The sequence below is a fragment of the Rhinolophus sinicus genome, chromosome 6 (assembly GCF_057876585.1).
Source record: "Rhinolophus sinicus isolate RSI-liver-muscle chromosome 6, RSI-T2T, whole genome shotgun sequence".
Classification (NCBI taxonomy): Eukaryota; Metazoa; Chordata; class Mammalia; order Chiroptera; family Rhinolophidae; genus Rhinolophus; species Rhinolophus sinicus.
The window spans coordinates 43,887,229-43,912,557 of NC_142506.1; the positions used below are offsets into that span (position 1 = coordinate 43,887,229).

The window sequence follows — 25,329 nt, forward strand, 5'->3', positions numbered from 1 at the left end:
TCCATAGCAAAAACCCTGGCCAGAAGATGGGACACTGAACAGAACAGCACCTTGGCCAGGCTGGGCAGGGTGCAGAGAGCCCACACAGCTTATCCCAGGATGACATTCTCCAGTTGGAGGAAAACCCACTCTCAGATTTGTAATGTCTCAAAAGATACTATGCAAGAAGCTTTCATCCTGAAACTAAGAAAAATGTCATGTCAGGTGAATTAGGAGAAGGTGTATTTAAATAGTTATTCCACTGACATGATTGTCATCTCCACACATCCAGCCACTCCGGAGTCACCCCTATCTCCCCAACCAACGTATCTACCCATTAAGTCCTGGCAGTTTCACCTCCTGGTAAATCTGGTGCCTGTCCTTCCCCAGGCATCGCACTACCCTACTGCCGCCTTCCTCTCTCGCGTAGGCCACTGAAGCAGTTGTCACATTTCCCTGTGTCTTCCCATCTCAATTCCAGACACACACTAAGGTCACCTGTCGAACACTAACGTCTGTCACTCCTCTGGCTGAAATTATTCACTGGCTCCCCAATATCTACAACAGAGACATTCAAACACATTTTTGCTCTAACCCATAATAAGAAATACTTTTTACATTGCAACCCAGTATACACATACATATGTACATAACATACACACATATACACACATATCAGAAACAAAAGTGCCACTAAGTCATATGTAGCCTTACCAAACATGCTGTAATGTAACATTTTTCTAGTCTAATGTATTTCATTTTTAAAACAGTGCTAGTTTTGATTCGCCAGTTAATTTCAGGCCCTACTAAAGGGAAGCAACTCGCAACTTGAAAAATAATGAGGTAACATCTAAATGCCTTTGCAAAAACTGCCGATCCTTTTCCTGCCTTTCTGTCCAGCCCTGTCTCGTCTGCTCCCCCACTCCCGACTGCTACTCTAGACTCAGCACTCTGGACAGTTCCCTACATGCAACACACCCCCAGAGCTCAGGGCATGTGAAATGCTGCCCTCCCTCCTGAAACGCAAATCCACTGCCTCTGTGCCCATGAAAGTGTTTCAGTCTCAGCTCAAACGCTCCCTCTCCTCTGACCCCTCACAACCTCCCCTGGAAAATAAATATGCTCCTTCTCCTTGGTTCCTACTAAATGTCATATGGATGTTAGTCATTCATTCAACAAATATTTACTCATCGCATGCTCTCAGCCATGTCTGGTTCCATGTGCCAAAAATACCACTGTAAGCAAAAACCAACACAGAAGGCGAAAGAGTCTTGCTTTCTTGGAGCAGAGCCAAAGAACCAAAGTATAAATGTAGTCACATCTTCAATAAGTGCTAGAGAGTAAATGGTGCTTTCAGAAAATGCATGAAGACCTAGACGAGGTTGGGAAGTGCTTCCTATGGAAGAGGTACCTGAGACCTACAGGGGCGGGGAATCCCAGAGTGACTGCTGGGCCAGGCAGAGAGCCAAGTGTGCCAAGGCCCTGAGGGAGACATGGAACATGGCATGTGTCCCACGATAAGGCTGGAGAAGTAGGTAGAAACCCTATTAAGGATTTTTACCTTAACCTAAAAGCAACAGCAAAATATGTGTGTTTAAAGTGCACGTATATATATGCTGTGTGTGTGTGCGCGCCCGTGCATGGGGGTACGTGTGTGCGTGTGTGGGGATATTCCGGCCCCATCAGTCATCGGCAGATGGAAGGCTCGGCTGTGGTTTGAACAGGACCAGAAGCAGATGGACACAGGAGATCCTTAGGAGGTCTATACATAGAACTGAGTGTGTGGGGTATGTAGACTCATGTGACCCCAGGGGGGCCATTCACTGAGCTGGGAGACTCTGGGATACGACCAGGGGTTCCTTTTAGTTGTGGGAGGGGCACGTGGACGGATCGAGGGAGCACATGTGGTCGGTTTGGAAACTTTGAGTCGAAGATGTCTTTCAGACATCCAAGTGGATATAATTTCATTAAATTAATTCTCTTGCTACATCATTATTTTGCATTTGCATGTTTGTCACCCCACTGGAATACCATATCCTCAAGGGTATGTCTTTTCATGTTTGGGTTTGTGGCACATTGCACAGTACCTGGCACATGATAAGTCTTAATACATAGCAGTTATTATTAGCAACAAACGCTGGCCAAATGTGCAGCTAGAAAACCTTAAGGAATAGTAAAGGTTAGCAGATCCAAGTCAGCTCTGCCTGGCCTGTTCTTCCCATGGGAAGCCAGCAGGATGACGTGGCTAGTGACAACTGGGTGCAGCCAATGGAAGGAAAAAGCCAGATGTGGGGTTCAGTACGGCAAAGCCATAGGACAGCTAAGCCATAGAGAATGGCTTCCGGTGGGCCCCCAGCTATCACAGCTGTTCCATTTTTATGGCTATTAAAATTTTTAATCCTTTAAAATACAGCCATTCAAAAGTCTGAAACAGTTGAAATATTGAAACACTGGCAACTTCCTGAATTCAGGCATCATTCTTTTGCCTCTTGGGATTTTACATTTTTTAGAAAAATTCCAAAAAGAGTAAATTGAATGGCTCTATTCAATGCATATTCTGTCTAGAATTTTTTTTTCCAACAGTATGGAAGGATCTATAACTATTGTGGTTGTTATCATTGTAACAGGGTTCCTAAATTAAATAATAGCTTTATTAGTTTTTTTATTGATACAGCTTTATTATTTTATCAATCATTGGCTTTAGATGTTCACCGTAAGTCAAAGTTTTTTTTTTTATGAAATGTCATAATAAATTATTTTTTTCAAATAAAAACTAGTATTTATTTCTACAACCTAACTGGGCTCAGAAAATCAATTTTTCGAAGTATTTTTGAATATACAAGTCTAATAATTGTATTTTATAAAGTTTTCAGAATTGTACATGAATTACATGGAAACTACTATTTCCATCTTCCAATGTTACTTACTTTATGCGAATGCAAAGTCACAGCAGAGTAAGATGGCTACTTTACTGCAGTGCTGTCCACTTGGATGTCTCAACTCAAAAAATCTGATTTTTTTAAAAATCCATAAAGGTATAATTTACTATTCTCATTATAGTATAGTGACTTAAAATTTTACAAATATTTTCCACCACAAAGCTGGTTTTTTTATTAAACTCAAAAGTCAGTGAATCACAGCAAACAAAAAGTCACTACACAGCAATGCAGTGAGGACTAGGCTTTGCCTACATGGCAGACACACATATATAGTTACATTAAGGATGTTTAAAACATCACGTGCAGGGCAATGTTTAAATGCTGTCTGCTAATGAAAAATAAGACACGACGTTCTTTCATGAATTCAGTTCCACCAGAATCAGATCAGAATCAGGTGAGCTCAAGGTCACACAATTAAGCAATTTGCCAACTGCCTCATAAAGATGGCACAGCACTTATGTTTCCCAGCCCTGCATGGGGACTAAAGAAGCACAGAAATCAGGAAATGGTTCCACTTTTCAAGAACACTATCATCAACACACTGACACATGTGGAAGTGACATAAGGGCATCAATGTAGAGATCACTCACTTTCATAAGCCTTTAAAAACAAGCGTTTTCTAGGAAGACTAACAGATGTATTCAACTTTGAATTGTGTTCATATGAAACCCTGATACTCCAAGAACATTTTTTTCCTTTATAGATGCACCAAACAAACCATATTTGGATAAATACTCAAATGAACACTTTGAAACAACAAAGATTAAGGAAATTTCTTATAAGTTTGTTCCATGATTGTGCAGCTAAGACAGCAGGAAGGTACAAAAACTTCACATCAAAAGCTCATTCTGGAATTTAATTAGCCCTCATGCATAGATCCAAACTTCACATTAAACGATCTTATAAAAATGGTGACTCTAATAAAATCTAAGCCCCTGTAGTCCCATTTGTTCTCAGCTTTCTATTAATGGAATCAGATTCCATTCTCTGCCGCTTCACACTGGAGTTCACGGGCTGTCCAAGAAAACGCTTGCCAGGAGTTAATGAACTCAACCCAAAAAGTTTGTGTGTGAACAGTTACTGCAGATTTGTTAAAGGCCATTTATTGGTTTAAAAGTGGAGTTCTGGCACCTGTGAAGGTTCCACAAGGAACAGGTGGACATCTATAGCATGTGGTGACAATGATTCTCCTGCGATACTTAGTTCAGGCCTGACTTTAACAGCGTCATCCAAGCACGCTGGAAGGAACACTTCACCGCTGTTCTGAATACGGGGCATGACAAGGTAATGTTGGGATAAAAACCAATTTCATTACTCCAAGAAAGACTATCAGTGCATTTGCCAATAAAAGAAAAGGAAGAGCAGTTAGAGAACAGTCGTACTTTTAAAATACAACTTAAGGGGACTGATTTATGCAAATTATGACTCACAGTGAGAAAAGGACTTTGAGTCAACTGGAGAAGAAGCAACAACTGTTCTTTGCACACTTGCTTCCACCTATTTGTACAGTTTCTTGATGACACCAGCTGTCAAGAACTTGAAGGAAACGAAAAACTCTTAAATAGGAATTGTGTGCATCACTTTCAAACAGAAAGCCCAACACACAAAAAGTTTGGCCTAGAAAAGCAGGATCAAGTTTCTTATTAAAATATTTGAAAAGATTGGCATTTAATAATAAATCTTTGCATTTTGTCTTTATATCACGTAAGGACCATGTGATGAATATTCCCCAAGCTCTACCCTAACACCTTCATATTTGCTTCTGTTTACTCTAGAGTGCCACGCATACAGGATCTGCCACGTGTGTCATGACATGGAAAAGCTGGGAAGCATCAAAACAAAAGGTAAGAAGAGAGAAACCACCAAGAAAAGCGCCAGCGGGAGAGCCCAAGGCACTCTCGCTCCACGTCAAAATGTATTGAGTGACCACTCAGCTCTTTCTTCTGTGGGCCAGCAGTGTCTGATCTTATCGCTGCCCCCATGCCCCCACTCCTGCCCCATCAATTGCCTGAATCACCAGAGAAGCAGTCCAACCTTATAATCCACACATTCTCAATGAAAAATTTCCCAGTTGAAAGCAACCCATTGCATCACAGGTTGATGAAAGTGCTATATCAAATTTCAATATATTAATATCATTTTTGGCACAAAGAGAGACTCTGATCTAATTTCTGAACACAACTGCAAGAGAAATATGTTTTACAACAATAAATGGACAACACAGGGAACATTATACAGCTATTACAATCATAAGATTGTAGAGAAATACAGTATAAAATTAAGTGGAAAAGTAATACAAAATAGTACAGATTATACAAAAAAGTAATACAAAATATTTACATTATAAAACACAAATGCATACTTTGAAAAGGTCATAAAAAACGAATGATGGAAGAGTAGCAGAATTAGGAAACTTTTTACTATTTAAAGTTTTTTCTTTAACATTGTGATAATTGCCTTCAACTACAATGGCAATCATATTTTTCAAAAAGTTGAATGAACTGGTAATACATCTGGAAGCTCGCAGAGTTTTCTGCTGTTGGTCACCATACCTAATTGTCATTTGCTCCTATGAAGGTATCAAAACCTCCCTTTCAAACCAGGGTTAACTGTAAAAGTGCTTGCTTACCTTCTTTAATATTGCAATGGTAAACAGAAAGGTGATTTTAAACACTATTTATAATCTACCCTTTCGTACTTTAAACCCCACCAAAGAACACTGTTCCGTAAAACCTCCCAATATACAGACCCAGCTGCCTGGGTCTGAGGACCTAAGTAAGAAGTAGGACTACCTCAGCGATTTTTGAGAACAAAGACAGAATTATCAACATAACTAAAGCTATGTTTAAAAAGAGAAAACGAAACACAGGAAAAATGTCAAATTAACAGCTCAAAATGAAGATAATCTATGACACACAGGCCAGAGGGGTGGTGAGCTGCTAAACTTACTGAGCACTTACTACATGCCAGGCGCTGGGTACGAAGGACTTTATAGGATGTTTCATCTAAACGTAACAAGAATGCTTTTGGAGGTAGTTATTATCATCCCCATAAGCCAGGAGGAAGCAGCGGAGTGGATTAGAACTCAGGCATCTCTAATCCTAAAGCCTGTGTTTCCTTCACTGTACAGACACACCATCGACAATGGCCAAGTAGCTACAAAAATCCAGTTAAATAACGACAGCAGATATAAGGCCAACAATGTTAGGCTGCAGTCAGAGTCTCCTCGGCAACTCTTACCCATGGAGATAAGCATTTTATATTAACCAGATTTTAATGCAGCTATCAATCGATAAAGGCCCAATACTTCCACTGAAGAGTTTCGTAATTATACTTTAAGGCGAGAAACAAATCCATGAGTGGAACTTCAGTTAACCATGGAAATCAATGTCTGCGTAAAAAGTAAACATCTGAGTGTCAAGAATTTCCAGGGCCCACATCTCATGGGCGATATCGTGGTAGAGAGGAAAGTAAACTGAAGCTAATAATTGTCTTTTGTGAGCTTGCATTTGAACCCCACGTCGGCCACCTGATGATGGGGAGACTATAAGCAAATTGCTTGAGCTCCTTAGATCTCATTTCCTCGTTTACAGTAATACTGCAAAGAGAAACGAGGGTGCCTTACAAGGCCTGCACCAAGAAGTGCTCAGTCAGGGCTGATTTACTCTACTTTCTTATAGAATCTCTATAAAGATGTTTTATTGCAGCACTTAAGTTACGCATACGTCCATGTTTTCGTCATGACCTATAAACTGGAAGCTACATGACTGAGGAGGAAACTTACCTGCAGCATTGTTGAAAAGTGTCTTATTGCTTCGTCGTACAGGCCACTGCCAATCAGCACATAAGCGATGGCTAGGAAACAAAACACGAAAATGTCAAAGGACAGAATAAAGGGTCTCGGATTAGAATCAGTAACTCAATTCTTACTGAATCTTAAAAGGCAGCTCCAAGGACTAGAAGCAGTTAAAGAAAACCTAGAAGTTAATAAGACGTAATTAAATTCTTCTACCACTCTGCACTTGCTAATCAGTCTTCTAGTTCTATCTAGATTTAAATTATTAAAGCCATCTATAAAACATCTGCCTAGAAGAAGTAATTATCTTTTTCTAAGCCCATCACTCTCTTTCAGTACTAAATAACCTTTATAATGTTTTCATCTATATATCAAGAGCTAGTAATAAGCCTGAATAATATCCACATAACATGGCAACGTAATTTTACTGTAAAGTTATGACAAATACCCAAATAGCATCACAAATCTCGATTCCTGGGGGTGCTGAATTTACTGCCAATTACCTAGTGAGAACAAAAACAGAGGCTCAAATTAATATATATTAATATAATGCTTAACTGTAGATAATTCACACCACTGCAACGCATTCGGTAGTCTTTTTTCTACCTCTTGTATTAAAAATATAGTCAAAACACTACTCAAAATACACACTAAAGGTGAATGAATAGTTCCGGATCCAATCACTTACATAAATGGTATTTTGAAATTAGAGACCTGACAATCTCTTAAAACATGACAATATTTTGACTAAACTTTTTCATCTATCCAAAAGAACAATCAATTTTAATCTTCCAGATTACACTTCCATCTATAATATTTGCCCAACTCCCTAAATCCCCTAATATACCTGAAAAAATATATTCCTCATTCAATATAATACTAGTTTGATCACATTTCTTTGTAAACAAGCTGTACTCTCTAATTTTCTAATTCTAGGATCTAATAGATGTTCAAGAAGATGGGCAACTAAAACTTTTACTGTCATTAAAAGCTTAAGTTTCCTGACAGTTAAAAGTAGCAATAAAATTAAGTGCAGTAGAAACATTAAATGCAGAAAGAGATTTACAGTATCCTTATAACTACCTGAGAAAAGTAAAGTTCAAAAACACTGAGCATCATAATAATACAAGCACTTTTGGGGAGCATTCTTCAAAACAAAAAGAGGGCTATTTTTATCCTTATTTATAACTCTGAAAAGATATATCAAGATCAAACTCATATTCAGAACAATAAGAATAGATACTATTCAGATAGTTGTATCAGACGAGAAAATCAGAGACATCTTTGGTGGGGGCGAAACGTATTAGTAGTAAAAACAACAAACAATAATAACAATAGGTGAGTACATTGTATTTTACACGTGCCAAGCACCATCATAAGCATTTATCCATAGGAACTCATTTATTCCTTAACTGCAGCGAGGAAGGTACGCTTATTACCCCCATGCGCAGGCACGGAAATGAAGCACAGAGCAGTTAAACAACTGTGCAAAGACAACATGCGGTGAGTCCTGGGTCTGCTGCAGGCCTTTAGGCCCCACCTGCCCCCAACAGGCTGCCCTGAGATACAGGGAGGCTGGGCCACAACTGCTGTGGACGGGCCAAACCCCTCGATGTTTACACACAGGCACTGAAACATAGTACGTTTCTGAACACAGGAAGGTGATGATATCCTGGAAAGCCCAGGTCTGGGCTGGTGTTCTGGCTCTGCCACTCACGGGCCATGTGATCATGGGACCTCAGCACTTCTCATTACTCTCTGCGTCTTGCTTCACAAGCCTGTAGAAATGTTCTTCGATTCCTTGCAGATCTAAACTTTTTGCATTTCCTGTCTATCTCCCCCAAATCAGTAAGTATCTGTTAGATGAACAATGAATAAGTGACCCACAAAAACAAGTACAGTTTTAGGGGGTAAATATTGTACTTAGCAACATGTTCAAACTGTTGTCCACAGCTAGGTGTTCAATTCCACTCAAATAAAACCAAATGTAGCTCTCAAATCTTTCCATCTAAAAGTAAACATGTTTGGAGAAAAACCCCAAAGTATCCATTAAAAAGAATAATCTAAACCTTGCACAAATATAAATAACTGTTAGGAACCATAGTTTGTTGTGGAGTCCAAAGACAAAGAAAACAACGGGCATGGCTGGAATTCTCAGAGAAATCCTTACTAACCAGCAAGTCCACATCTCCTGGCACTGTTTTTTTTCCAGGAACACAAATACTGTGGTCAAAAGGCCCTAGGGCAGGCAGCCTGTGCTACCCCAGGCTCTGCGAGGATTATTCCTGCAGCACAGAACGAGCCATTATTTATTCTCAGATAAATGAATACGAGGCTGAACAGAATCCAAGGACTTCAGAAAAGACCAAATCTGATGCCTTAACAGGCAGCTAATTCTCAAAGCCTACTCAAAGACTATCCCCAAAAAGTCATTAATACTTTCCAAATACTCAGCTCTCAATTATCCGCACTAACAGAGAAAAAGCACCAATTCCAGAAGCGCTCACTCTTAATATAAAATGCATATGGCTGCAGAAAGGATAAAATGATTACGTGTAAATCAGACAGAAATGCTTTCCTGCAGGTGCTTGGCTACCCGGCCCCACGCGGAAGCACGTGCCCACGTGAAGTCTGTCCAGCTGCACTGTTCAGTCCTGTATGCAATTTCGTTTCCATCCCTTCAAGTGTGAACTGACCAGGAAAGGAGGAGACGTACCCAAAGCATGTCAGGCATGGACGGCGGAACCAGCCTGTTTTAAAACATGCCAGGAACAAGCCAAACTGCACGACACATTTGCAGATCTGGACAAACTCAACTTTTCTACAGCCACGTTCTTAGACCCCACAGTAACCGATTGTCCTCAGGAGTAAAAGTAACCTAAATCTAGCTATTTTATTAGCTATTTTATTACACAGCAAATTAAAGGATGCTTCTCTTCTGCTTCCACTCCTATATTGCTCGTCGTTGATGACAGCACACAAATAACCCTTTAGTGAGTAACAGCTCGTAAGAACTCATTACTGAATTACTCATGTCCATAGAAACACACAGATGAAACAGTCCTTCCTGAACTTTCCATCCAAACCTTTGATTTATGACATACGTATAATCCACGGGCCCTCACAGTAGCTGAGCTGGTCTCTGCGCTCTCTCTAACTCACCGTCCTGCCAACCCACTCTGCGTCTAATCATAACTCAAGGCAAATATCGCAGGGCTATCCCCTGGCTCCAGTCTCACCTAACTCTTCATTTGTGCTGTCATTATCAGTAGCAAACGGGAATCTCTTCTGTTCAGCAATGGACTTGGCCTGGCTCTGAAATAAAACAAGACAAACATACATTTTTGCTTATCACAAATGAAGAGAAAACATAATGAAAATCTGTAATTTGAAAAATTAAAGCTACATTTGATTTCTATGGAAGCAAAAAAATATTCACTTGAAGTTACATCAAGTACGTATTCAAGGTCGGTGCTTGCGTGTAACTGACTTGCTTCCTCTCCCTGTCACTCAGGCTTCCCTTCCCAAGAACCAGTTATCTTTTTACCTCCACAGGGATTAATCTGTGCCCTCCATATTTTCACGGACGATTTAATGACCTCAGTTATGTTGCAAAGATGACAGTCACTTCTTCAATGTGGCTTGCTAACAGAATGCTGCTTTTTAAATCTTAAAAATATTTTAGAAATATTTGCTATAAGTTGTACAGAGATGACACCATAAAAGGACCAACAAAATCTGGCCAAGAAACAAGACAGTCTGTTGAGTAACGCACAGCAAGGGTAACACGAGCATCCGTACAATGCAGCAGACTCGCTCATGAAGAAACCATGTAGACACACACGCATATCTGGCAGGAGGGCTAAAACTACAGTGGGAATAAGGAAACATAATCTATACACGTTAGCTTAGTAGCTGGAATGACTTCACAGGCAGGCTTGTTCACCGTACAAAATCACGGCACCACCATGACAAATCGTGTCAGGTAAAGGAACAGCTACTACTTCCCAGAAGGTTAGGCTGCCGACGCTGAGCTGTGATACACTGAGCCTGCAGGATCCACATTAACACAGGAACTTCACACCAGATTCACCCAAGATGGAATTAACACTCGTACACACACAGAGAGATAGGAAAAGCTAAGACAGTCTGTTACTGTTGGCAGAACTATAGGACTAGAACCTCCTTGAATTCCTCTTGTTTTAAACCCATATCCCAGATGCCTATAGGCAGAGATAACAGCCAGGTAATTTCATGTGGGACACTCTTCTTAGTATATGTGCTGCCGAAGCGAGCACAATGGGACACTCTTCTGACTAATGGGTCTGCTACTTAGCCATCAGCCGTGAAGCACCATTAGATACTCATGATGCAGACGGAGTGGTATGTGCTTTGCCTATAAGACAGCTCAAGAGTAAGCTCCCTCTGGTTAAAACACAGGTAAAAACATACAAGTCAGAGGGCATGCCAGCTCAAGAGTCACAGTTCTCACTTCACTTCAGGACTCTGGGCAGCATGAATCATGTGAGAATTCTACTATTGGAAGGTTTGACACTATTTCCTCCGGGGAAACCTGCTAACCAGGCAAAAGCTCGACCCGCTCCCTCGTTTTGCTCTCTGGCTGGGAGCTTCTCCACACCGGAACCTCGTAGGGTTCTTCAGAAGCGGCACATTTGACAACATGTGACAGCTCCATGGCACTGTGTCATCAGACACGAGTCCTTCCTCTTTGTCAGCTGACTAAGGACAAGCACTCAGATGCAAAAGCTTCTTCTGCTTCATAAATTGCTGAGAGACAAGACAAGGAGTCTATAAATAATTATTTTAATACTTAAAAAGTCTTATTATTTCATCCAGTACTCAGTGAGAGGCTACCATTTTCCAAGGCTTTGTGCAGAAAGACATAGGAAGAGAAGAAACGTGAAATCCCATTAAAAGCAGAAATCACGTACCAGGCAACACCAAGAGTATACCGGAGAATGTATCTAGTTTAAAACTATTTTGATTACATTAGAAATAAAACCTGTAACAGCAGGGGCAGGAAAAGTATAGGAGGACACACTCGCTGCTTGATCAGCAAGACCCTCCCTTTTCCAATACAGCACTTCTAGGCAGCGGGGCTAGGCAGTGGTCCCCACATCGCCAGGAGACCAATTCCAATCCATCCTCAGGTCCCTGCTTCCATCTCAGTTCCTGAAAGCTGTCTTGCCTGGGGCCCCTCATTTAAGGGAGATCATGTTGACCCTTGGCTCTCCCTTCACACGATTCGCACAATTGTACTTCCATGTTATTTGTATAATCATTCCGTTAGCGGCTGCAGGCACTGAGGCTATCCGGCTGACCGCTGTATCCCCAGCACCTGTTAGCACAATGCCTGGCACATAACAGGTGCAAAATAAATATGTGGAGAATGAATGAAGGAATGAATTGCCGAACTCCCATATTTTTAACCTAGGGAAAACGAAAGAACAAGATTGGTGAGCTTTCTCCCATTGGTTACGACTGCCATCTTAAACTGGAAATGCCACCGGTAGAAAAGATTGGAATTACTATCAGTCAGAAGCTCCCTCATAACTCTGAGATTGTAATTGCCGCTCCAAGGTGGGGGTTATCCAATCTCTACCAGTTGTTTCAGTGATGGCCGGCTCTCTATAATGTAAGATCGTCCAGTCCGGTTTGTGGCAAGTCTAATTCAAAAGTGTTTCCACATATCAAGTTGGCGGCTATGCAACACGTTAGGTAAAATCAGCTGATCATTCTCTAGTTTGCAATTCCTATCTACTTTCAGTAGTTTTTAGAAGAAAACGAAAGCTTTGTTTGGAAACAAAAGAGTAACCTAAAGCGGAATTTTAAACAAAAGAAGAAAACAACATCTATATGGATGTTGAAAGGAAAGGCCTGGAGGAAAACGCTGTAACCTTGGGCACTAAGAGAATAACTCAGCTTCACAGAATTAGGTGTGAACTGCAAGCAGAGCCCCTTCAGGCAGCGAGGCTCGAGGAGCACGTGTCCAACGCGGACAGGCGGAAGCAGAAGTTGCCAGTGCCAGGCGCTCGTGCACCCCAGTGAAGAAAAAATACAGACATAAAAGGGACCTACACAATCAAAGCCTGGAAAAATAAGATGACGAGGTATGATCACAAAATACGGTGACTGTTTAAATTTAAAAAATTTATTATAGTAGAAGACACATTGCCATTAATCCCCCTCAAAATACTCTCCCTCACTTCAAACACACTTATCCCATCATTCCTGCCACTTTCTGAAGCAGTTCTGGAAGTCCTCTTTCGTGAGTGTCTTTAGTTGTGCTGTCATGGCTGCCTCGACGTCCTGAATCATTTTGACCTTGGGTGAGAGCCAGAAGTCGCATGGTACGAGATCCGGTGACTAAGGTGGATGAGGGCACACTGTAATGTTTTTATTTGACACAGATTGCCATATATCAGAAGTGATATGTGACACAGAGTGTTGTCATGATGGAGGATGAATTAGACACTCATGAAAGAGGACTTCCAGAACTGCTTCAGAAAGTGGCAAGAACAATGGGATAAGTGTGTTCGAAACAAGAGGGTGGAGTATTTTGAGAGGGATTCATGGTAATGTGTCTTTTACTATAATAAATTTTATTTAAATAAACAGTCACCATATTTTTTTATCACACCTCGTATACCATACTTTTAAGTACATAAGGCTTCTAGAAATAAGACTCAGCCACGATCCCCCTTTATCCCTTAGAATTTAAATGTGAAATGTTCTGGAGCCCAGAATGATCTACCATCCAATTCGTAAGTCACAATAATTCAATGTGACCAAGCACCAGATGACCTATGTTTATCTTATGCACGTAGAACTGCTGGGCTTGACTCCCAGGTGATAAACAGAGGTGACCTCCACCTTTTGGCACTAGTATCACCGTCCCAGCACAGAAGGTCACACACACAAGGCATGGCGAGCAGATGCGTACCAGGACCTTTTCGGTGTTGAGGGAAAGCAGAGAGTCACAGGGTGGGGATCCTCTGGGCTCGCAGTCCGAGTCATGGAAGTTCAAGAAGGAGGACTCTGAAAAGCAAACATGCCTTGTTATTCTCCTCCCCTTCAACTGATGGCTCTTACATGCTTAAGTATGCATTGGAATGTTAAGAATCCACAAAACCAAAATAAGGACAAAAGGGCATCTCATCTCCCACCTTTACAACTGTGCAATGTTTTAGTTTCCTGTATTGTGCACACCCATGAGCGACTGTCCTCACAACCATTCTGGAAACGGTCAAAGCAGTTAGACTTCCCGGATAGAGGAATGAGGTTTAGGTAGGTTGCAACTTATCTAAAGGCAACAGGGCAAAGACAGTACTAGTCTAACACTAGTCTCACAGCACATATGGAATTGGTTTAGTTGGTAAGATCCTTTCATTAGACCCCTCCTATCTGCAACATTTACCACAGGTTACAAGAAAATCCCAAAGGGACAGCAAAGCCAAACCAGGGGGACCTAATGTTAAAAGGTATGCACTAAGGGCCTACGATCTGTAATATATAAATAACTCCTAAAATTCAACAAGAAAAAGACAAGCCAATTAAAAAATGGGCAAAGGACTTGAGCAGGCAATTTTCCAAAGGAAATATAAAATCAGCCACTGTGTACATGAAAGGAAGTTCTACATCACTAACCAGGGATTGCAAACCAAACCACTTCGTACTCACTCGGATTGCTGTAACTTTTTTGGAAATGGAAAATCACAAGTGTTGGCAAGGAGGTACAGAAATTGGAACTCTTGTGTGTTGCTGGTGAGAATGTAAAATGGTGTGAACACTGGAAAACAGTTCAGCAGTTTCTCGAAAAGTTCGACACAGAATTACTATATGATCCCACCATTCCACTCTTAGGGATACACCCCCAAAGAACTGAAAATGGGGACGCAAACAACAGTGTGACCATGCAGTCACAGCAGCACTGACAATGGAGGCAAACGGAGGAACCCAAATGTCCATCAACAGATATACATAAACTGTAGTACACACATTGGAATATTGTTCAGCCTTAAGAGAGAACGAAGCACTGACACCTCCAAACAAAAAGTGAAAGAAGTCAGACACAAAGGTCATATGTTGTCCAATCCAACTTACAGGAAATGTCCAGAACGGGCAAATCCAGAAACAGAATGCTCACTGGTGGTTGAAGGAGAAAATACGGAGGAAGTGCTTACTAGGCATGGGGGTCTACTTTGGGGTGATGGGAACATTTGGCGTGATTGTACAATATTGAATGTACTGAATTGTTCACTTAAAAACAGTTAATTTTATATTATGTGAATTTTTTCAATAATTTATTAATAATTTATTATTAATTTATTCTCAATAAATTATTCTAAAAGATTAATTTTTTCAATAATTTATTAATAAATTATTAATAATTTATTCTCAATAAATTATTCTAAAAGATTCGCTCTAATTCAGCAGTCATTAAACAGCAAGAAATCACGCTCAAGGAACCACGTGAAGCAACTGAGCTAAATTCTCACGTGCATATGCCTTAACAACAGGAATCAGGACATGATCTATCATGGGAGCTCTGAGTGGTGAGCAGTTACTGAAGCTGGAATGTTAAATGTCACAAGGCACAAGCAGGGTTTAGACGGATGGATGGGCTGACGGGGCTACAAGAGGGAACGGCTACTCCACGTTACAACGGGTGAGGCACATGTCACAAAGGCAAGACAAGGTAGAGGGCCAGAGTGGCAACCCCGGCTGGAGGATGGTGCTGGAAAGAAAAAGTGTGGGTAGAAGGTGAGAAGTCAGACTGGGAAAGTCCTGGACTCAAGAGAAAGGCTGAGACCAACAGGAAGAAGGAAGAAACAGTAACGGTAGTCAGCAGATACGTAGTCGGAGGATAATGACTTGATGAAAGACATTTTGGAAGTACATCGATTTATAACCTGCTTCGCCTACCTTTTACAAAAGCTAACATTGGAGAACCTACCATGTGTTAAGCACTGCATACACCATGCCTAATTCCAGTCCAGCAATCCTACTTTGTGGAATTCATTTCCGTTTCAATAAATACCTATATAATTTTAAATGGCTATACAGCATTCCCCTGCATGGAACTCACCCACATTCCAACCACTGGGTATTTAGGATGGCCTTTCTTTTTTCCTTAAGATATGTGTTTCAGTAAGCATCCTTGACCTATATTTTTGCAAATTTACCAACTTAGTCAATTAAACTAAACTCTAACAGATACAATTGCTGAGGCTAACGTATAAACAATTTTTAAGACCTTTTATATATGCTGCTCCATTGCCCTCCCAGTATGTACTAACGATTCCATTCCCACCAGCAATGTCCGAGACCGTCTAGTTCCCGCCACTCAGAGGACGCCGCTCTTATTTTTCCCAATCTGAAAACAGTACTAATAAGATTAAACTTTCGGTTTATTGGCCATTTGCATCTCTTCTTTTGTAAGTTGCTTATATCCTGTGCTCGTTTTTAAGTCATCTGAATCTATTTGGGCAGGAGAGAGAGAGAATTTCTCATTATTTTCTAAATGGTTCGCTGGTTACCCCAGAACCACTTATTACCCATTTGAATGCCACCTTCACAATACGTTATAGGCACTGGGGTGTTTATAGATTTTTTTAAAAAGTAATATTTGAGATTTACATTTATTCATCTTCTGCAAAAGCTCTGTGAGATGACTGTCCAATCTCTACATGGACACTTACTTCTAAAAAATTATAGTAATAATTCATGTTCATTGTAGAAAATACAGAAAAATCACAAAACATAAATAAAAGCCATTTAGAATACGATGTTGCTTTGAGAACCATTGTGAAAATTGTGGTGTCTACTTCTGAGTGACAATTCTGCAATCAGACAGCCGTTTTGAATTCCTTCTCTCTGTCGTACTTACTAGCTCTCAGCCACTGATCAGCCTTCTCAATCTTCAGTTTCTTTATTTGTAAAACAGGCGCAAGCAGAGCATCTACTTCCCAGGAGTGATGGTGAGGTTTAAATAAGGAAACGTAAGTAAGTGGTAGTCTTTTTGGCACAAATGAGGTGCTCAAAACGTGTTTGCTACTCTTATCATTAGGTTGTGCGCACTGAACTGTTTTCTATCGTGCTCTTTCAGCTTAACAACTTAACCTAACACTTTCCCACATGGCTAATCCTGCTACAGTAGTGAAACTTGGTGGGATTATATGCCACTTTTGATATATTATAAATAAAATTTCACTTCTCTACAATAATTATGCATGTTGTTGTTTCTAGACTTTCTCATCCCTCACAGTGATGTTTGTTCTGACTTTGGTGACACAGTTTCGATTATTGTAGTCTTACAATAAACACACACCTCTCAATGTAAAGCAAAGCCTCATCAATTTTCTTCTCAAAAACTTCTTGTCGATTTGGATAAACATCTTTCCTTCAGATAAACTTCAGTCACATTGTTAAGGTTCTTAAAAATAAAAATCCCCCTGTGACTTTTATTGGAAATGTATTAAAATTGTAGATTAAAGAGGGGAGGAATACTTAACTTCTTTACAAAATTTAATCTATTTATTCAAGTCTTTTATTAACTCATGTGAAATTTTATATAGAATTTACACACTCAGGTTAGTTGTGATTTTTAACAACTGTCTTGATAATGACTGAATACACACTACTGAGCATCTACTACGTCCCAGGCACTGGCCTACCCTCACTGTTTGTTGAAACCGGAAATGACCCATCCTTGTATATATAGAGTATGGTTCGGTGGGGAAACCAACAGTAACCAGTCACACACAGACGCAAAATCACAGCCGCTTCTGAGCATCATGGGGAGAAGTGCCCTGCTTGGTGAAGCTTCTGGGCCTGAAAAACAACATCCACTAATACTGGTATCATCATGATCATGTTTGCACACCCTTCCAATCCCCATTTTAAAGACAAGGAAAATGAGGCAGACAGACTAAGTAATTTTTCCAAAGCCTCACTCACTCCAGCCAAGCAGTGAGGTGGATTTGGGCCCAGGCAGTCTGGTTCTGGAGCCACGAACGAGTCTGTGCCACGAACGAGTCACGAACGAGTGAGTGGAAATCTGCAGGAAAGTCCGTGGGAGGCTGGCAGGACCAGGGAGTGGTGCAGGCTGAAGAACAGAGCCCTGTAAATCTTTGTTTTAACTGGCTAGCGCTTAATATTTCATCTGCCTACATGGCTGAGTGAGCTCTGTAACAGCTGTCAATGTCTCCATTTATTCAGTGAATAACTATATCACCAAATGTAATTATATCCAGGTCTTTTTAATATTTATACTCATTTAGTATCTTACTGTACTGGATCAAACCTCCAAAGAGGTGCTCGATGATACTAGTGATAAAAGGCACTCATGCTTACTCCTGACATTCATATTTCCTTTAATGACCTGGGATTGCCACAGCTTCTGATGATAACCTTTTCATTTAACATTTACAAACCCCCAGGGGGAAGCTGCTGTATGTGGCTATAGGCAGAGATTGATGCATTTTACTATACAAAGGAAAGACTCGCCTTTGTTTTACAAAAATTTCAAATCAGGAATGCTGGCTTTATCAAGTGCTTTCGGGTATTTCTTTAAGATAATCGCATGATTTTTCTCCTTTGACTTATTAAGGTGATTAATTCCATTTTTTTAGAAGTTGAACCGAAAAAGAAGTTAAACCATTTTTATGGTTCTAGAACAAGCTAATTGATCAAGGCAGATTATTCTTTTAGTTGCTTGCTGGCTTCAGTTTACCAGTATTTTACTTAGGATTTTTGTAACTATGTTCTAGCTTCTTTCCCCCACCTGTATCAGATGATGGCATCAGCGTTTCCCACGGGTTTGGGAAGGTGTGCCATAGAGACATAGCTTAGTACAGTTGTAATTAGCGCTGTCTGGGACAGAAAGTTCAATCTGTTCTTCAACATACAAATATTTAACTCACTATGGTTTCAGTTATTTTACAACAATAACCCAACAAACTGTATTTAAATGGTGTAATTTCCATGAAATTAGGAAAAGCCTGTTTTCCTCCTTGCTTAGGTCATACAAGTAAAACTTAATGGTGCAGAAATATTCTCAAAGCACATTACAAAATCTCATGTTTTTCTGCTACATCGTCTTCCTGGACACTTCTTTATTGCTTCCTATTTTTAACCTTGTTAGCAGAGATTTCTAATTTTGTCTTCGTTCTAATGGCCTCCATCGCACATATCCCGTCATTCATGATGTACATTTGCTCTGCTCACTCGACAGCCTTCCCAGGTTTGTCTGTTTAATCTTCTGCAAGAACCAACTCTTGGATCTCTGCATCAATTCTATTGTTGCTCTGTTTCTAATTCATTTATTCTGGGTTGGTTCTGTATAATGCTTCTGATTTCCTTTACTTCCTCTTCATGTTTCTCTAGTATCCAGGCCATGCATCATCTATTCCCTTTCTTCTTTAATACTAAGAAATCACAGAAGGCTTACACAGGAGGAAAGAGCACAGACAGCTGTGTGAGAAGAGAAGGACAGGGAGGTCAGGTGGGAGGCCGTGGCCAATTAAACAGTGGGAAACGTCCAAACAAAGGCAGAGGCCGCTCGGTTGAAATGGATGTTCACAGCCTAAAAAGACATATGAAGCAAAAAAGACAGCGCTGTGAGAAAAACGAGGCCTGGGAAGAGGGAAAAGGTACCGGTATCTGGTTTGTGCAGCTAGGAGACAATTGGTGCCATTAACTGAAATGGACATTTAAGAGGAAGAACCGTTTCGGAGGGAAGAGCGACCTTTGGGATTCAGTCAAGAGCCTGTGAGATGCTGAACTGCACATGTCTTGCACATACGGACGTTCCAGAGACAAGAGCCGCCCGTGTGAACTGATAACCATTCTCTTACGGTGGATGACTAAGCAGGGAACGTTGGCGGGTCTCTGAGAAAGCTTAGGAAGCTTAAGTTTAATGAAAGAAAAGAGCTGATCTGGTGGGGAAAAGATATTTAAGAGGCAGAGGGAGAATCAACTTGGTCATTTACCTTTTCCTAAAGAACTAGCCAACTCTTTGAATTGTTCTACATATTTGCCATAAAGTTACGAAGTTATCATGATTTTCATTTTTCATTATACTCCTTTATCCCTAAAGTCAAATATTTGTTTCTTCTCATTTTTCTTGATTAGTCTTACTAGATCATTGTCTAAACATCACCAGTATTTTCAGAGAATTAACTCCTATGTTTAAATCTACTCTTTCCCTGACTTCAAAGTTAATTAATTAGTTTGGAGGCAAAGTAATGGAGTTGTTCAGAGCCAGGCTGTGGGGACAGAAAGACTTGGCTCAGAAGCATAACCGGCTATTTGACTTTGGGCAAGTCCTTGTGTCGCCTGGCCTCGGGTTCCCCACATCACAGTAACTACCAGCACATACCCTCATCGGGCTAGTGTGAGGAACAGACATAAGGCCCGCTGTTCACAGAAAACGACTGCTGAGTGTCAGTATACACATCTAGGCTAAAACTGCTGGTTTTTTCCTGTCAGTTTCTTCCTCCTGCTTTCCTTAAGTTTACTTTGGTCTCCACAGTACTACAGCTTGCTATTAGGTTGGTGCGAAAGTAATTGCAGTTTTGCAATTATTTTTAACCTTTCAAACTGCAATTACTTTTGCACCAACCTAATAAATGCTTTCACAAACATGATCTCTCTCACTCCTCCATCCTCGGAACTAGGTAGAACATACCTTACTTAGGCTCACTGTACACACGTGGAAATCAGCTCAGTGTTAATGGACATGTTCAAGGTCACAAAGAAACAGAGAGCTGACTTGCCACATCTGTGCTCTAGGCCACTGCATCAATCAAGGTCCATGGGACACTTGCCACCACTCCCTCTGCCAATGCTGGGTCCTCGCAGGAAGCGGTTTAGGCACAGCAAGGCCATCACTCTTCTCCCCACTCCTCTACACCTCACACAGCTGACTGGAAGAAGGGCTGATGGGTGGAGATGTAGGGGAGCAAAATTTGCTACCCCAAATGAGTCTCTTTGACATGAGGATTATTTTAGGATGATTATTTTTGAGAAACAGAGGACTGAGGAAGTTTTTCTTTGCCTCTTCCTTTACTGCCTCGAGGAATTTAGATGGAGGGCCTACGGCAGGAAGGGAGCTATCACCAGAGATTGCTACAAAGAGTGAACTGGGGGAGAAACTTAGCCAAGATGTGCTGGTTCAGTCCTGTGTCTCTGTCTCTGCAGGGCATGACAAACATTTGCTCTTCCCATGTCCCTGTCAACTCTCTCCTTCCGTGTTGAAGTCCCAGACCTCTGCTCCTTTCTCCTCACTCATGATGGTCCATAAGCCTCCGCTGCCTGACAGGCTGTGGGCTTCATATTCTTATGGAACCCCCTCACATATGAAAACTTGGTTTTTCTCCTGTGAGTCTGTCTCGTGTCAGTTTAACTTAGACCAGCCAGAAGAACCTAGAAGGGTAGAGGAGAACTCTTTCCTCCCCGACAGAGCTGACTACGTAGGTTCAAGAGAGAACTGGAGGCATGGAGGCAGCACACATAAACATCTGGAGGAATTCTGTGGAAATAGGAGGCAGAGAGATGAGGCCCTGTCTTTGTTATTTGTTTTTTCAAGGGTGGAGGGTGCTGTTACAACCATTTGTATGCTGATGGGAGACGAGAAGGGGCACATCCCACCACAAGTAGAGGTGAAGGCAGAAGCTGAGGCAGGCTGAGGCTGGGGTGGTGGGGGAGCAAGTTCTCTTCTGGTTGCTTCTTTCTCAATCAGATAAGAGGAGGGCATTCCCTCCGAGTGATTAGAGAAGGTGGCATTGGAAGTAGTATGTATTCGTCACAAATCCATGTCTGCAAGGGAAAACTGAACCAAAACTTGCAAATAGCAAACTCATGGCCAATCCCCGAAGGAAAATGTTTTATAAGGACTTCAACAGCTGCTGGGCTGTGGTCATCACATGACGGCCTCATGCTCGTTGTAACAGACAGCGTGCTCAGTTCACCTGAGAACAAGGATGACCGAGCTGTTCCCAGGGACAGGCCAGAACGCGGAAGCCAGGTGCCAGGTAGTTACTGATAATTCTAGCCCTAGGTGGAGGGTAACCTGGGAAGAGCAGACAGCATCCCCGTGGCTAGGGGGGCTCCCTGAAGGCCAAGCAGCCACCATCAACCTGCAGTGCCTTTTGCTTTCACCAATTTCTGCGTTTGTAAGACAAACACTGTTTAAGCCACTGTACGTTATATTGTCCCATGTCCCAGTGGTGAATTTCTTTTAGAATGCAATAACAGGAAAGTAAGAACAGGAAAAATTCTCCCCTGAAGAAGTATATACTTCTTGTATTCTAACAAAATATTACTCATCAGCTCTGGGGATATGTAAGTTACCATAAAACAATCGGAAAATAGAGGCTGCCTACTGAGAATTAGATTATAAAATCAATATATATCATTCATCCATTAGAAGAAGGATCTGTAAAGCCACCTGAAAGAGACAGAATGGCTTTTTAACGAAGTATGAATGTAATCTGACCAAAGCTGTATTAACCGACATAAAAGTATTAACACATGTAAAGAATGTATAAAACCACAAGAAAGGAGTTGGTCAGCGGCACAGATGGAAAAAGAGGTGAGGAAGCAAGTTAAGTGGCTTAACCGAAAGGGATGGAGGGTGCCGTGGCCAAAAACTGGGCAGCCAGCCGACCCACGGAGGCTGCTCACCTAGCCTGGGGTCAGACACGGGACTGAAGACGTGTCAGGTGCTCCGAGCAGCGTATACATTTAAGAGCTGAAGACTTTCTCATAAACCCACATGTACTGTCAAATGTCAACTCTCCTGGGACAGCTGAAGCAGCTGGGCAGTGATGAGACCACATCAGTGACCAGGGAACACAGAGTCGCTCCAAAAACCCCAAACAGGCAGGAACAGTCCCAAGGGACACCAACTGATCTTTCATGAGGGAGAGGGTGGCCCATGTGACTGATGCCGGCTTCCTGAGTGTCTGAGGAACGCCAGCCCCCACGCACACAGAGGAAGTCCACTGTGCTGGGTCCTGAATCAGACAAAGCCATACCAAGCACTTCCCAAAGAAGCTAGGGAAACAGGCAAGGAGACGTTCTTAGCAAGCTTAAAAACAGATGCCACATTGATTTAGGGTGCCTTCCGCTAACACAAGTTGTTCAGTTTGTGAAAATCCATGGAGCTATATACTTGTAATATGTAGATTTTTCTGCGCATATGTCCTATTTCAATAAAAAGAAAAAAGATGACAGAAGGAAAATGTGGGAAAACATTAATCCACAGTGAAAAGTACTAAAGTTCTGCTATGGTACTTCAATAAGTGCTGCATATATTCTATCTGCAAGAAAATGAGACCAAACAAAAAGGTAAGATGACCTCTGTAAAACATCACATTGTGAAAAGGGGAAGCTTTAAAAGTCAGTCAGCCGAGTATTAAGTACAATGAAGTCAAGCCGTGTCTACACGCCATAGCAGACTTCCTGAAAAGGTTTTGTACAGAACAAGCCCTGCCACTTCCTGTGGCATGGTCTCCATAGGGTAGATTCTAAAACCCAGGCTCTCATCCAGAGGGGAGAGAAAATGGACCCTCATCACCAGGAGCTGAACACGAACACGAGCACTGGACCTTACGAGGGGCAGATGTGGTTCTTAACAATAGAGCCACATGGAAGAGCCACGGGGTGGGCAAATACCCTGGGCTAGCACCTCCTCGGGCTCAGGCCAGGGGGAGCGACTCCTTAACAGGGACTTTCTGAAAGAGGCAGACCACTCCCGGAGACGCCACAGCGGCCAGGGCGGGCGGGAGAACGACGTAGGAGGCCGTCCGTGACTCCGAGCCTGGTCTCTGCTAGCCACTCTACACTGGCTCATGTGCTCGTGCGTGCCTGAAAGAAGGTCGGAAGAGAGGTGCCACAAAACTGTATGTGATGACAATCAGAAAATCAGGGCCACGGCACAAAAGGATTGAGCAAATATAGCAACAGAAAGAGTAAGCGCGCTTGGCCATGACTGAGCATAAAATGTGGTTCTTCATTTCCTCGTCGCCAGGACAAAAAAGGAAATAGCTCTCATTATAAAAATTTCCCTCTCCTGATTCCTTCTCACCTGAGGCCCAGCAACGATGTCAGTGCAGTGAGCAGGGAGACCAAGTTCACGTGTTTAAACGGCTGATTCCTCAACGAAGAACATACCACATACACTGGCAATCTTCAAGTTTTACTGGCTTGGTCAAAAACGGAGCCAGGCTGAGAGCTACTTCCTCATTTTTTTCTTTGGCAGTTAACTCCCAAATGAGACAGATACTAATGCTCTTTTCTCCACAAGAACTAAGGCAAAATAAACTCAACTCTGGGATTATTCATTTCAACAAACTAAAGAAAATGACTTCAGGTTGTAAATTACTCACTGCACTTGACTAAGGTATTAAGCATAGTCACCAGTTAGAAGACGGTGGTTATTTGAAAACCACCATTAAGATATCAAGTACAAGACTACCTTACTTAGGAACAGACAAAAAAGTCTCAAGAAGGTAATAAAAAGAAAAAAAAAAATCACATAAATTCATTGTTCTTGTTAATACTACATTTTCAAAAGAGAAACAAGTTTTACTAGAAATGCATGTTTGAACTCCTAAAATACGTCTTAGATGATCTTAGAAACATAAAGATATGTTTAATACAGACGAATGCCACGTTTGAATAAAGTGTAGTTAAACTTGGCAGGAAGAGCAGACAGAGAACCTGAATTCTTAAATCTGTGGACAGTTACAACTTACTTACACTTTATCACTCTGTAATGTCAGTGTCGCATTAAGATATTGCTAAGATCTCTCCAAACCTCACTCTAGCCAGGTCCCTGCTCATGTCACCTGAGCAGGGGCCTTCGCTGGCCACCTCCCACAGTAGCGTCCCCACACCCCTGCTGTACACCGCCGTCCTCCCCGACCAGAGCACAGGCTCCCCTCCAGCTCAGCCAGCTGTGCTGTGTGCTCAGGGCCCAGGACACTTGCGTAGCATCTAGTAGGCACACAAATCGCTTTTCAGAGAAAGAACAGATCCATTCTGGCTCTAGGCGTCAAAATGTTAGGTTCAGTGAAGCATCCTGGCACATACGTAAATACAAAATTCTAGAAGTTATTTAAGAATATAACCTTCAACAAACATGCTTAAGGGTATAGGACTTTATCATTAATATTAGTAAGATATTATACTAATATGCAAATATTACTGAGGAGATAAGGCACAAACAGTTGGTTGGGCGGCCTAGTTCAAATTGTGACTCTACTGCTTACTGTGTAACCTCTCCTATCTTCTCTGTCTCAGTTTCACAGTAGATAAAATGGCGATAAAAGCGGTACCTACTTCAGTGTCAGGAGGATTAAATAAGAATGTATATAGTGTTTACAAGTTTAAAACTGAGTGTAAGAACTGGGGGAAATCTTCTGTTCATTATTTCTTCCCACAATTCCAAACTAAAAACAGCACAGAGGTAACAAGAAAAATTTATTTTTATTTGAAAAATATGTACATTCGTTTTCATTTTTTAAAAGAGTAAAAAATTCTTCTCACCACAGGAAAACAGAGACAGTCAGAAGTTGGTGCTTATAC

At 41.4% G+C, this 25,329-nt stretch overlaps 1 protein-coding gene across 16 annotated transcripts in view; it reads right to left on the minus strand.

Moving 5' to 3' along the window:
- TTC13 (tetratricopeptide repeat domain 13) overlaps positions 1-25,329 on the minus strand; it is a 76,712-nt gene that overhangs the window by 48,594 nt on the left and 2,789 nt on the right. For 13 of the 16 annotated variants that reach the window (XM_088799071.1, XM_088799067.1, XM_088799066.1 and 10 more), the window contains exons 2-4: positions 13,679-13,773; positions 9,954-10,029; positions 6,703-6,773 (exon numbers count right to left, since the gene is read on the minus strand). In XM_088799071.1, coding sequence (XP_088655197.1) covers positions 6,703-6,773; positions 9,954-10,029; positions 13,679-13,773 — 242 coding nt within the window. Of the gene's footprint in view, positions 1-6,702; positions 6,774-7,162; positions 7,218-9,953; positions 10,030-13,678; positions 13,774-23,827; positions 23,934-25,329 lie in introns of those variants that run through there. The other 3 variants (XM_088799073.1, XM_088799074.1, XM_088799072.1) reach the window with 3 other exon arrangements.